General features: G+C 40.8%; 1 protein-coding gene across 4 annotated transcripts in view; it reads left to right on the top strand.

Annotated features, from left to right (window-relative positions):
- The first annotated feature begins 308 nt into the window (after positions 1-308).
- Positions 309-13,560, top strand: part of LOC116504976 (C-type lectin domain family 2 member D-like) — a 30,251-nt gene continuing 16,999 nt past the window's right edge. The window contains exons 1-5 of one of the 4 annotated variants that reach the window (XM_032212255.1): positions 309-807; positions 4,452-4,518; positions 8,654-8,838; positions 12,524-12,627; positions 13,198-13,353. In XM_032212255.1, coding sequence (XP_032068146.1) covers positions 4,500-4,518; positions 8,654-8,838; positions 12,524-12,627; positions 13,198-13,237 — 348 coding nt within the window. In that variant the 5' untranslated portion in view covers positions 309-807; positions 4,452-4,499 and the 3' untranslated portion in view covers positions 13,238-13,353. Of the gene's footprint in view, positions 808-4,451; positions 4,519-8,653; positions 8,839-12,523; positions 12,628-13,197; positions 13,354-13,560 lie in introns of those variants that run through there. The other 3 variants (XM_032212254.1, XM_032212252.1, XM_032212253.1) reach the window with 3 other exon arrangements.

Below are 13,560 nucleotides of genomic sequence, written 5' to 3' on the forward strand. Positions count from 1 at the left end.
TGTCTGTTCTCATGGCAAAGCTGCAGTAACTCTTCCCTGCATGGGGGAGGGACCACGATTCCATCTCTGTGTTTCAGGGTTCCTCCCTCCATCGTGAACAGGGTTACATTATCTGCCGGGGTTTCCTTGAGGTCATTTATCCCGGTCAGTGAGAAGTGGTCTAGTGATTGGTGTGTCTTTATCCTGGTGATTTAGCCCTAGTGAAGTTGGGCAGCTGCCAACCTCTCAGTGGCTGGGGGTGATTGTTGAAGCCAAAAATGGATCTAAAATTATTGTGATCCTCCAAAATAAAAGATAGCCCAAAAAAGAGAAGATCTTCTGGGAATATTTTGGAAACTTTCAGTGAAAAATCTGAAAAGACAAAGTAGGAAATTCTCCATTCTCCCGGAGCAGCTGGTAGCAGGAGGAGAGCAGGAATGGCTGGGGGTGGAGCTGTGTCATCAGCCAAGAGTTTGTTCATTTAAGGGTCAAAAGTCCAACTCCTTTTGGTGCCAATTTGTTGGCGCCAATTTCCTACTGAATGTTAGTTGACTAGATTGTTTTGTATAGGCAGGCTGCAATCGAACGCCTGGTCCTGATTCTTCCCATCTGAGAGCCTGACAATTGTAACAGAGAAATAGCAGCTGAGTTGGAAGAAAGGCAAGCTGTCCAAATGGAGGCTTAAGAAAAAACACTTTCCTTTTGTCGGCGCTGATGACAAAGAATTGACCCTTCCTAGCGTGAATGTTCTCGGGCGTGTGGCAGAAATGACCTTGTGAAGGTAATTTGGGGATTCAGAAGGACTGTAAAAAGGATCCTCAAAGCAAGATAAAGGGGGGGGGCATTTGGGCTCTTATCATTCTGAGCCTCTCAATCTAGGATTCTTTGTTTCTCATGGTTTGGGGGAGGGGGGATGTATTAGTATTTGATTTTTTTTAAATGCTGTATATCACTCAGAGTCACACTGTTTCAGTTGGGCGGGGATTAGACAAAGAAATAAGTAAAACCTGGAGAATTCTATTAGGACTCTAAGTGTTGGATCAGTGTCTAAGATGCTGATCTTGTTGATCAGAAAGGTCGGCAGCTCTGTGGTTCAAATCCCTAGCGCCACATAACAGAGTGAGTTCCCATTACTTGTCCCAGCTTCGGCCAACCTAGCAGATCGAAAGCAGTTAGAAAATGCAAGTAGAAAAATAGGGACCACCTTTGGTGGGAAGCTAACAGCATTCTGTGCCCCTTCAGCGTTTAGTCATGCCATCCACATGACCATAGAGACGTCTTTGGACAGCGCTGGCTCTTCGGCTTTGAAATGGAGATGAGCACCGCCCCCTAGAGTCAGGAACGACTAGCACATATGTGTGAAAGGAATCTTTACCATTAACTCTACTAGCTAAATGATATTAAATAGGAAGTGAAGAGACTATAGAAAGAAAGATCTTTACAAAATTTAATTCTCTGAGTAGAAACAAAGCTGTTACCGAACAGAGCTCGGTTCAAGCCAGAAAAATAAGATAGCACATAGAAATCATAATAAAAATCTTTTTTTAAAAGAAGAGGGTGCATAGCATAGCATAGCTTTGAGATAAGAAGCATTGGATTATCATGGGTGCATTACTTGGCACCACACAGCAAAAGGGCAAAGTCCTTTCTCATTAAATAATTCACTAGCATGGATCGATTGCCTGAAGCCAAACGGTCACTTCACAAATTTGGCATGTCCGGGAGATGGGAGACTGAACATGGGCATCCTAGATCAGTATTTCTTAACCCTGAAAGCTTTAAGTAGTGTGGCTGGAGAATTCTGGGAGTTGAATCCACGCATTTTAAAGTTGTAAGGTTGAGTTACTGCTATAGGTAGAGTTCTTTCTGTTATAGTTGTTGTTATAGTTGTTTCCAGGCTTTAACCTGCTTAGGTGGGAAGCCACTCAGAGTCTGTTTATGCAGAGACTAATCTTTGGTAGAAGCAGCACCAGCTTTGTGTCAGATTACCGTCTTTCAGCATAGCAATTGCCAAGCGTGAGGAAATCAGGAAATCCAAGCAATTCAAATGAATGTAAAGGTTTATTAAAGCTGGGGTCGAAATGAAGAGGCAGGACTCAGGATAGGGACTACAGCTCTTGGTACATTCTGCATGCTGGCTGTCAGACGGCTCTCTCTCTTAAAGGGAGCTGTCCAACAGCCCAACCACTCAGGTTGCTCTATTTTCCCACCGGTAGCTTCAGCCAATGAAATTAAACCTTATTGCTTGGAATGCAGATCTGAGTGACGCCTACATCCCAGGTTTCACTCCCTTCACATATCTAAAAACAACCCGAAGCTCTCTACAAGAATTTTAATTACTAATGGCGAAAACAAATTGAGGGTAGACAAGAACCAATGGAATTCAAATTGGGCTGGACTTAGTTCTCTTGTGAAGTGATTCAAGACTAATGGTGCATTTAACTCCTCCCTTGGGTTTCAGCCTGGTCATCTCTTAATCTCCTACATCACCCACTTCTTGACCCCTCTCTCCTTCCATGGGGAATTCCCTCTGCAATAGAATTTGGCAAAGGCAGAAGGAAAGCAGTTTCAAAGCAATCCACCTCTTCCTCATCTGAAGGAGCTGGCAAACCAGGTGGTGATTGCAGATTAATGAATCAAATCAGGGGCATGAATAAATGAACATGAAATCCAGGCAGCTGTGAGGAAAGAAGAACAATTTATTCCTAAAAACAAAACAGTTTGCTTTTAGGGACAAGCTGTAGAGAAATGAGGTACAGTGGCAAACCTTTATAGGGGAGCTTGTACATGCTAATTCTAGGGTGACACTTGAGGGGTTTGTGTGTATGTGTGTGTTTATGTGTGTGTGTAGGTATATTTATTCGTGTACAGGTCCTCTGGGAGACATAATTAACTCTGTTGGGTTTGCAGACCTTATCCTTTGATATTTAAATTAGGTCTGGGTAACTTATTTCAAGGTTTGAGGAAATTTGCTAATTTAATTAAGCTGAAGACACTGATTCTCAGTCCATTGTGGATTCTGTTAATATTTTAAGGAAAGACAGAAGCAGTATAAAGAATAAAATATATTTGGATAAAATACCATCAGTAGGCGGATGATACTCAGTTGTATCTGTCCGCCCCGTGCCAACTCAATGAAGCGGTGGACGTGATGAACCAGGGACTTGAAGCTGTTAGGGACTGGATGAGGGCTAACAAACTCGTGCTCAACCCAGATAAGACCGAGTGGCTGTTGTGTTTCCCTCCCACCAATTCGGCAAGTATTCCACCTCTCAGGCTGGGGGGTCAAACATTATACCCCTCAGACAGGGTCCACAACTTGGGAGTCCTCCTGGACCCACAGCTGACTTTTGAACACCATTTGTCAGCTGTGACCAGGGGGGCATTTGCCCAGGTTCGCCTGGTGCACCAGTTGCGCCCCTACCTGAACTGGGAGGCTCTCACAACAGTCACGCGTGCCCTTGTGACCTCTAGGCTGGAGTACTGCAATGTGCTCTACATGGGGCTGCCCTTGAAGAGTATTCGGCGACTTCAGCTAGTCCAGAATGCGGCCGCGCGAGCAATTGTGGGTGCACCTCGCTTCACCCACATAACACCTATCCTCCGCGAGCTGCACTGGCTACCTGTCGATCTCCGGGTGCGCTTCAAGGTGCTACTTATCACCCATAAAGCCCTACATGGTAGTGGATCTGGGTACTTGACAGACCGCCTACTGCCAATTACCTCCACGCGACCTATTAGATCTCATCGATTAGGCCTCCTCCGAGTTCCATCTGCTGGTCAATGCCGACTGGCAACTACGCGGAGGAGAGCCTTCTCGGTGGCAGCTCCGACCCAATGGAACGATCTCCCCATGGAGATTCGTACCCTCACCACCCTCCAGACCTTCCGCACAGACCTCAGAATCTGGCTATCCCGTCAGGCCTGGGGCTAAGACTGTAACCCGCCCGAATGGTATGAATGTTGTGTTTTTTAATTATGTATTGTCTTATATGTTAAAAGTTTGTCTTCCCCTCCCCCTTGGGTTGTGAGCCGCCCTGAGTCCCCCCAGGGAAAAGGGCGGCATATAAATAAACTTCAAACTCAAACTCAAACTCAAAAATCTTCTCAGGACTTCCATACATAAACACACACACCTCCTCCTCTCTCCTTTAGACCTCCTCCTCCCCCTCCCCCTCCCACCCACCCTCCCACATACCCCCTCAGCTATTTCACAGCACAATTTTTATGGTCACCTTTGCTGTGCTAGCTGGAGAGAAGGCTTAAAGAGATGGGACGAAAGCTGGGGATTTCCTGGGCTATTTCACACATTGGATATTGTGTCTCATAACTCTGGCCCTTCCAGCCAATAATTCAAATGGAGGAGAGCATGTTGAAGAAGCGTAGTTTAACGAAGTATATTCTCTACAATAATATCTCAGTGATATTCTGTGCAACAATGAGTAATACCAATTTCTTTTCTTTCCATGCAGCCTGAATCTTGATTTCTTTTTCTAACAAAGAAAATTATATCTTGGAAGATGCAAGAATACATTAAAGGTGAGGCATTCAAGTTTTTCTTCCACCTAGCTGAGAAGTATAGAAAGCAGAACAAGATTAGAGAAAAACTTAACTAATCCTTTGGCTAAAACCACTGGTTTCTCTCCTAAGCAGAGGCATCACAATAAGTAAGGCAGGGATTAACTGGCTTCCGGGGGGAGGAGCCTGCCGTCGCCGGTGGCTCAACAGAGCTGCCCTCAGAGTTCTGGTTTGTATATCTATAAGAACGATAGGTATCTCTTCTTTCAGGCAAGAAAGAAGCAGGGAGGAACTCAGTCCTTAGAATCCTCTTTGTAGTTCACAGCTTTTTTTTTTGGGCTGTGAACGGAGAAGAGGTTCAACAAAAGCTGAGTTTTTTTTTTTACTCCGGCCAGATCTTCTCAGCTGTTTTTTTTTCAGCTCAAGGCAGGTCGCCCCCCCCCCCCTCAGGACAAATCTAAGTTATTTAAAATCAATCCGAGCAGCGACCATTCCTGAGAACCCTTTTTATTATTATTCAAAATACCAGCTTCAATTTTATAAAAAAACTCCTTTGTTTAACTGCTTTTCAAAATGGCGATTTTATAGCCTCCGCATTTGATATATGATATATTTAATCAGCCCTGTTTTCTTGAAGACTTCTCTTTACTAATTGCCAAAAGTTTATTGAAAGTATTTTATCTTAAATCAAGGTGAGCAGAGACTTTGTTTGTTTCCTTTTGGATGTCCAAAAGCCCTGCCTCTGTGTCTGCCATAGAGGCCTCCCGCATCTATGGCGGACATAGCGGCGGGGTGTCCGAAAGGAGCGGAGGGCGAGGGAGGCTCCCATGGGCGCTGTTGAGCCAGGAGCACTACCGTGCGGCTGCTAGGCTTGCTCCTTCTGCAGGCGGCAGTGGCGGCATCTGTGTTCCGCTCGGGCCAGGCAACAGCGATGTCAGAGATGCAGCTCAGCCCCCGCGGGGAAGCGGGAGAGGGGGCGCCGCTGGGTTTCGCCTGCCGCCTGCAGGACACCAGCAGCTTTGGGCCAGGAGGCGCCAGCAAACGCGCCCCCAAACTGGCCCAGATAGGATGCAGCAAGTGTGGTAAGAGATGCAGGGAGGGAAGGAAGGAGGGAGGAGGAGACGACTCCCCCCACAATGGCCCCTCTGCAACTTTGCCAGCAGGGCGAGGGGCTTGAGACTGCCCCCTTCCTCTCCTCCTGTGAGATGTCTATATGTCAGACACAGTGGCAGGACGTCCAAACGCCCTGCCACTGTGTCCGACATAAGGCAGCTTTTGCCCGCTTGCCTCACCAGCCATAAACCTCACCGCACACCACTGTCTTTAACTAAGTAAGTATTGGCATTATTGAAGCTCATTTACCACTACAATTATTTTTCTATTTATGAGATATACTCAGCTTAGATCAGGGGTGTCAAACTCAAGGCCCGTGATATGGTCGAATCTGGCCAATTGGGCCATCCTGGTCTATCCAATGGAAAGAGGAACAATTGACCGATTTTACATTACTGGCATATGATAATTATTACAGATGTTATTTCTGTTTCCAATACATTGTATTAGAATATGTTATAATATAAAATACATATGAAAATGAAGATCAAAAAAATGGAAAAGGGAATGCAAGATTAAAAAAAGAAAAGAAAAACGGAGTGACTTCTTATTCCTTTCAATGCAGTAAAATACTAAATGGAATTACACCCTCAACTTTTTCTTTGCATTTTTAGTAATTACAAACAATTTCTATAATGACAAGATTAATCCAGTCCTCAAAATGTAAAGCTAAAATTTCTCCCCCCCCCTTCTATTTCAAGCAGGAAGTCCAGAAATAATTTACAAATGGAAAAAACCTGGATAAAGCCTTTGTTTAAAAGATGTCCACAGTATTTTATATACTGTCAACATATAAAATGATAGTTTGCCTTCAAGCTCCTTGCTTAGCAACCATAAAGTCATCGTGGCATAGTGGTTAGATTGCAGTACTGCAGGCTACTTCTGCTGATTTCCGAAGGTCTGCAATTTGGCAGATCGAATCTCACCAGGGTCACGGTTGACTCAGCCTTCCGTCCTTCCAAGTTTGGTAAAATGAGGACCCAGGTTGTTGGGGGCAATATGCTGACTCTGTAAATCACTTAGAGATGGCTGTAAAAGCACTGTGAAGCAGTAGATAAGTCTACGTGCTATTGCTATTGCTAAAGGGGAAAGTCATAATTTCAGTGTTATATCCTTTTTTAAAATCTTAACACACTTCCAAGTCTGAAGTTGTATCTTAACTAATCAGGTTCAATCTAAATCAAAAGCTTCCGTTCTCCACAACAAGCACCTCAGAGTAAGAAGTATAAATTGCATTATCAAACAAAAATGGCTGATTATATAATCTATTGCTTCTTCTGCCTCTTTGCACAACCTACACTTTGAATCATTTGATGATTTTTAAAAATTCTGGCCTTGATTGCATTAGTTCAAATTGGTTGTTTTAAAGCAGACAAAATCAGGTTTCTTTCGTTTTAATGTTCCAGTTGTAAGCCATTGCCAGGTTTTATCTTTATCCACTTTCCAATTGATCTTTATAGATATTGACCCTATAATGCTTTTCCTTACTAGCATGCTGTTTTTTTTTTATTACGACGTTGGAAGAGCCAATGTCGCGACAACACAATGTGCGGTCTTGACTCTCCAAGACCGCTGTTGACACTTTTGCCACTGGACGGTCCAGCGGGACCTAAACCATCCCAGAGAGATGGTGATCAGGAAGACAAAGCCTGAGCAAAACTTTTACCCACCCAAGTTTGCTATTTCAGTTTATCCCTGCCTTACTTATTGTGATGCCTCTGCTTAGGAGAGAAACCAGTGGTTTTAGCCAAAGGATTAGTTAAGTTTTTCTCTAATCTTGTCCTGCTTTCTATATTTCTCAGCTAGGTGGAAGAAAAACTTGAATGCCTCACCTTTAATGTATTCTTGCATCTTCCAAGATATAATTTTCTTTGTTAGAAAAAGAAAAAGAAATCAAGATTCAGGCTGCATGGAAAAAAAAGAAATTGGTATTACTCATTGTTGCACAGAATATCACTGAGATATTATTGTAGAGAATATACTTCGTTAAACTATGCTTCTTCAACGTGCTCTCCTCCATTTGAATTATTGGCTGGAAGGGCCAGAGTTATGAGACACAATATCCAATGTGTGAAATAGCCCAGGAAATCCCCAGCTTTCATCCCATCTCTTTAAGCCTTCTCTCCAGCTGGCACAGCAAAGTTGACCATAGAAATTGTGCTGTGAAATAGCTGAGGGGGTATGTGGGAGGGTGTGTGGGAGGGGGGAGGAGGAGGTCTGAAGGGGAGAGGAGGAGGTGTGTGTGTGGAAATATTGGAGAAAAGAAAAATATTGGACACCATCAGAGTTAGATATAATCGGAAAAGTGTTGACCTGTGCAGAAGCAGATATGCTTATTCTTGAACTTAAAAATAAAGGGGAATCAGAATATTTTGAATTCAATTGGTATAAGACAAGGTGACAAGACAGGAACAAACTGTATATATTGTGATTAGACAGAAGGATAGACAATGTATTACATAAGAGCCAAAGGTGGCGCAGTGGTTAAATGCAGCACTGCAGGCTACTGCTAGATCAGCAGGTCAGCAGTTCAAATCTCACCGGCTCAGGGTTGACTCAGCCTTCCATCCTTCCGAGGTGGGTAAAATGAGGACCCAGATTGTTGGGGGCAATATGCTGACTCTCTGTAAACCGCTTAGAGAGGCCTGAAAGGCCTATGAAACGGTATATAAGTCTACTGCTATTGCTATTATAAGCTAATAGTTAATGGTTGAGACTAGTTGTATATAATGTGAATGTATGGTCACTTCGACCGTGGTACTGCATTGTTTTAAATGTAAAAATAATAAAAATCTATTCCCCCCCCCAAAAAAAGAATTTACGTGCAATCATGCAGTAAACCTATATTCATTTTAATCACCTTGGCTTGTCATTTTCTGCACTTAACACTAGCTGTTTTTACAGGTTAACTCACTTGGTTTCCTTAAACCCTGGAATTGCAGTTTAAATGAGGTAGATTAATATTAGCTTTTCGAACTATGTTGTCAGAATTGTAGTTAATTGTGAGCTCTATGATTTTTCCATTTTGATTTTCTTTTTCTAGTTTTAAGCACAAAACCGTGTCTACCATGTCTTCCCATTGAAAGTGCTGCCTGCCCTGATTCCTGGATTGGATATAGAAGGAAATGTTTCTATGTATCAAAAGAAGAAAGGAATTGGTCTCTCAGTTTAAAGACCTGTTCTTCACTTAATGCATCCTTGGCTGTGTTTGATACACAGAAGGAATTGGTAAGGAATCATTAAACATCATTATTAATTGGACAATTGTCCTGCCAGTCATATGTATAAAAAGCAGTCCTATTGTATTTATTGTTACTATTTGTATACTAGTAAAATTCTCATTCTGTTTGTCTGTTTATAAACTCAAGGTACCCAAATGATATATTATATTGCAACAGTATTTGAATCAAAATACCTAAAATCAGCCATTGATCATGATAAAGTTATCCATTCAGTCCTATTCGACTTTTGGCAATTCTATGGGCCAGGTCTCTACAGCTTCCAGTCTTGCATTTTTCTTTGAATTTTTCTATGTTCTAGCTGGTGTCAGCTTTGGTGGTGTCCAGCCACCATATTCTTAGACAGCATAATTTCCTTTTACTGCTAACTCTTCCACACATAATTGCTTTCTCCAGCGAATTCTCACACATGACATGACCAAAGAAGGTGAGATGCAGTTTCGTGATCTTGCCTTCCAGTGACATGTCTGGTGTTGTGCGCTCCAATACATGCTTGTTAGTCACCTTGGTTGCCCAAGGAATATTCAGGAGCCTTCTCCAGCTCAAAAGTTTATTTTCTTCCTGTCTTGCTTTACTAAGGTCCAACTTTCACAACCATAGGTAGCTACAGGGAACACAACAGAAGAGACTAATCTATATTTGGCTGCCAAATGGCCGATGTCTTTGTTTTTCCATATTTGGAATGTGATGTTCATCATTGCTGTGTCGCTCAGTGCAATCCCATGATTTATTTCTGGGCTACCTTCACTGCTTTGAGAAATCTGTGGTCCAAGAAAACTGAATTTTCCCACGCATTCTATCACTTCACCTTCAATTTCTATTTCGGTGTTTCCATTCCTTGCAGTGGGTCATGAGCTTGGTCTTTTTGATGTTCAGAAAGAGACCAAAATCCTCACTTTCATCTTTGATTTTCTTGATCACATGTTCCAGACCTCCTTTGGTTTCTGAGAGGAGAGTTGTATCGTCAGCATGTTGAAGAACGTTGATCTTTCTTCCACCAATCTTTACCCTGATTGTTGATGCTTCAAGGTCTAGCTTCCTCATGATCATTTCAGGCATACAAGTTAAATGAGAAAGGGAGTCATTACTCCTGTGGAATTGAAATGTCTACAATGTTCAGACCAGTTTTATTTGCAAAGTTGTAGCCTCTGCAGCATCCCCATAGTCACGTGATTGTGGTTTCCAATACTCCCTGCCAAATTCCCATAAGCAAAATCAATGGGGAAGCCAGAAGGAGTTGGAAGTCTCTACCACTATCACTGCCTTTTTGCTATTTCATGGTCACTCTGATTAATCTGTTTAGCTGAATAACTATTGATTTATTGTTGAAGTTCATTTGCCAGTACAATTATTTTTCCATTTAAGATATATAACCTGCTTGATGATAATGATGTAACCATCCAGCATTGGAGTAAAAAAAAGATGGTCAGCCTAAAATTTGATGTTCTTGTCCCATCAGACTGTACTACCTTTCTGTGAAAGGATGATACAATGAGTCACAGGGTTCTCTGTTGTTGTTGTTGTTGTTATTATTATTTCTTTTATTCATTAAGCATGAAACTCAGTCAATTGAACATTTAAAGATGTGTCACAAATTTCATTCACTGTGCTAATGCTATGGGTTGCTGCCAGCGTCCTAGGTATTAACCAGGTATCGTCTTAAAATATATGATATTCCTAGTAACACAGTTTTTTGCAGTTCCACTGGTGTTATTGCAGAAAGCTGCAGTTTATTGTTGTGTTTTGTAAAATTCTTGGACATGGTACCAAGTGCCACGGTGACAATGAGTGTCATTGTTACATGTTTCATCCATTGCCGTGTAGTTTCGATGGCCAGGTCGCGATATTTTGTTATTTCTTCTAGTTCTTTTTCTTTGACTCTGGCATCTCCTGGTACAGCGATATCAATAAACTGTATGCTTTCGACCCTCTACAACGTGTTGTGTTCCAAATGGCAATCCGTCTGTATTCGAAAGTCCCACAAGATCTTCACCTTCTCATATTCGGTAACTTTTTCTACTTTGGGCCACCATTGTTATTATTGTTGTTGTTGTTATTATTATTTACATCCGCTCTATCAGTATAGTATTTATGTGGCTCCAAGCATTGTGGCCTATTGTAATTGACAAATGGATATTTTTTTGAATCTGTGGATTTTCTAAGTGCCCGCCAAGATTTTTGGGTAAGGTACTCAGTGCTCCAATGACCACAGAGACCATCATGGCTGGTTTATGCCATAAACTTATAATTTCAGTATTCAGATCTTATACTTTCTGATCTTCTCCATTTTTTCTTCTATGATCTCCTGGTATTGCCCCATAAATTATCCACACTTTCTTCTTTTCAATCACAGTTAAATCTAGTATGTTATGAGCCAAGACTTTTATCAGTTTGGAGATGCTTATCTGGAGATGCTTCAATATTTTAATCTGCTCATTTTCAAGTTCCCACCAAATTTTCATTAGTATCACGCAATAATTTTTACACATGTTCTAGTGAGTCATTTGGCTAATGTGTTATATCATTGTTTATAATCTATTTTGCACAATCGTCTTGTACACTTGAGTATATATGATCCACTGTTTCTTTTGCCTCTTTGCACAACATGCACTTTAAATCGTTTGATGATTTTTCAGTTCTGGCCTTGATTGCATTAGTCTGAATAGCTTGCTCTTGAGCAGCCAAAATCAAACCTTCAGTTTCTTTTTCAGTTCAGATAAGCCATTGCCCGGTTTCATCTTTCTACACTTTCCCTTTGATTTTTGATAGAAATTGACTGTGTAATGCTTTTCCTAGCCAGCATTCTGTTTGTGTGTTTATTACATTATTTTGAGATTCATCTTTTATTTCCTGAACATTCTTGTTCCAATTTTTAAACTTGTATCAGAGTATATTCCTGGCTGTCTGTTATGTAATCAACCAGTGTATTCTTTTCTTCTTTGGTAGATTGACTTGAAATCTGTCTCTATTTCTGCAGGATAGGTATAAATCTTATATCACTAAGAGGGTATAATGCATAGTGAATTGTCATTAGCTTTCTTCTGTCCAATTCAGCTTTTGTGCAATTAATACTTCCAGCAATATATCATATCACAGGTGGTGCCCAGTCTTGTTGTACAAGTTGAATATATGATTGACTGCTTCTTCTGTCTCTTTGTATAATTGTCATTGGACAATTTTTCAATTCTGGCCTTGATTGTATTAATTCAAATAGCCTGCACAGTTCTGATCAGGGGTGAAATGCTAGCGGTTTGCCCAAATCGGTAGTAAAAAAATGCTGTAAAAAAAGTAAAAAAAACCCATTCTGACAATCAGCTGTGTGACAGTCAGCTGTGCCTGATTGTCTATGAGGTTCCTGCTTGTTGCAGGGGCCATTTTGTGTGAAGTCCAGCTGTGTTGTTCATCTGATTTACCTACTTTTAAGAACTGCTCAGGACTAGATGATTTTTATTATGTGCTGATGTGCAAAGCCATAGGCCTCAGAGGATGTAGTTACTTTTTCATATGACTGTTTACATCAATTTAATTAATATGTTAATATTACCTTAATGTTATGTTCTTGTACAAATAAAATAATTTGACACAAATGCATTTTAGCATTAAACAGAAAAATAACAGACTTTCTCCAATTAGTGTACTAAATGACTATTTAGTATAATTTTTTTCCCTTTTAGGATTTTTGGGTGGAAATTTTCAGTCCCTTGCATTATTGGTTTGGTCTCTCAAGAGAAATTAGCCAGGTCTGGAAATGGTTCGATGGTACAGAGTTTAAAAACCAGTAAGTATGTTGCATTTATTTATTTGTTTGTTTATAGGACTTACAGAGCTATTTTCCTTTGTGAAGCCTTTATAAACATTACACTTCGGCTTGAGCACCTAAAAAAATAATAAGAATTAAGATGCTTTTTGGCTAAGCTTCTTTCCCCCCAAAATAAAATACAGAAATAGGAAGGAAAAAAAGAGAAAATTGTTTGGGCAATAGAATATAATATCTGCTGATCTCCGCACTGCAACATCACAGCTGGCCAGATGTTCAGAATGACTAAGATGATACACTACCTTTAAGAGCAGATGGGTCTGGTGCCAATTCTGATATTTTTGTAAGCAGGGCGGAACAGCCCAGTTGGTTATAAAATTGGACCCCTGATCTAGGTTTTCATGAAATGGCAAATGTGAGTGTACATATTACGAATCAAGTGTATATATTAGTGAAGTATCAACCACCCCTAATCTGATTCATATACTGCTCTATTAACAAGATAATAGTGAAATGGCAAATGTTAAAGATCAATTGTGTATATTTGTGATCTATCAACTATTCCTGATCTGATTCATATACATCATTCAGAAACTTGACTCAGCCTTCTTTGGAAAGGATGTTTATTTGAACTTCAACCAAATCATCAAATCAGAACAATTTGGCAATTGGATTGAGAAAAGGTATTTGATTTAGAGATTTGATCAAATGGCCTTCAAAATGAATGATTTAATCAAATAATAAAAAAGAGAAACCGGTAATATTCAGAGGGATAGTTCCTAGTGTTAAAATCCAGTGTGTGAATGTAATTGCTCACAATTCTGCTTCTACACTTCATATTCTGTAAGTCTATAAAAGGAATCAAATGGCACCATTTATTTCTGTTCAAGTTATTTCTCATATTTTAAGAGTGATTGCAGTCAGGTCAGGTGCTTGAAAGTTTAATGAATCTGA

The sequence above is a fragment of the Thamnophis elegans genome, chromosome 2 (assembly GCF_009769535.1).
Source record: "Thamnophis elegans isolate rThaEle1 chromosome 2, rThaEle1.pri, whole genome shotgun sequence".
Classification (NCBI taxonomy): Eukaryota; Metazoa; Chordata; class Lepidosauria; order Squamata; family Colubridae; genus Thamnophis; species Thamnophis elegans.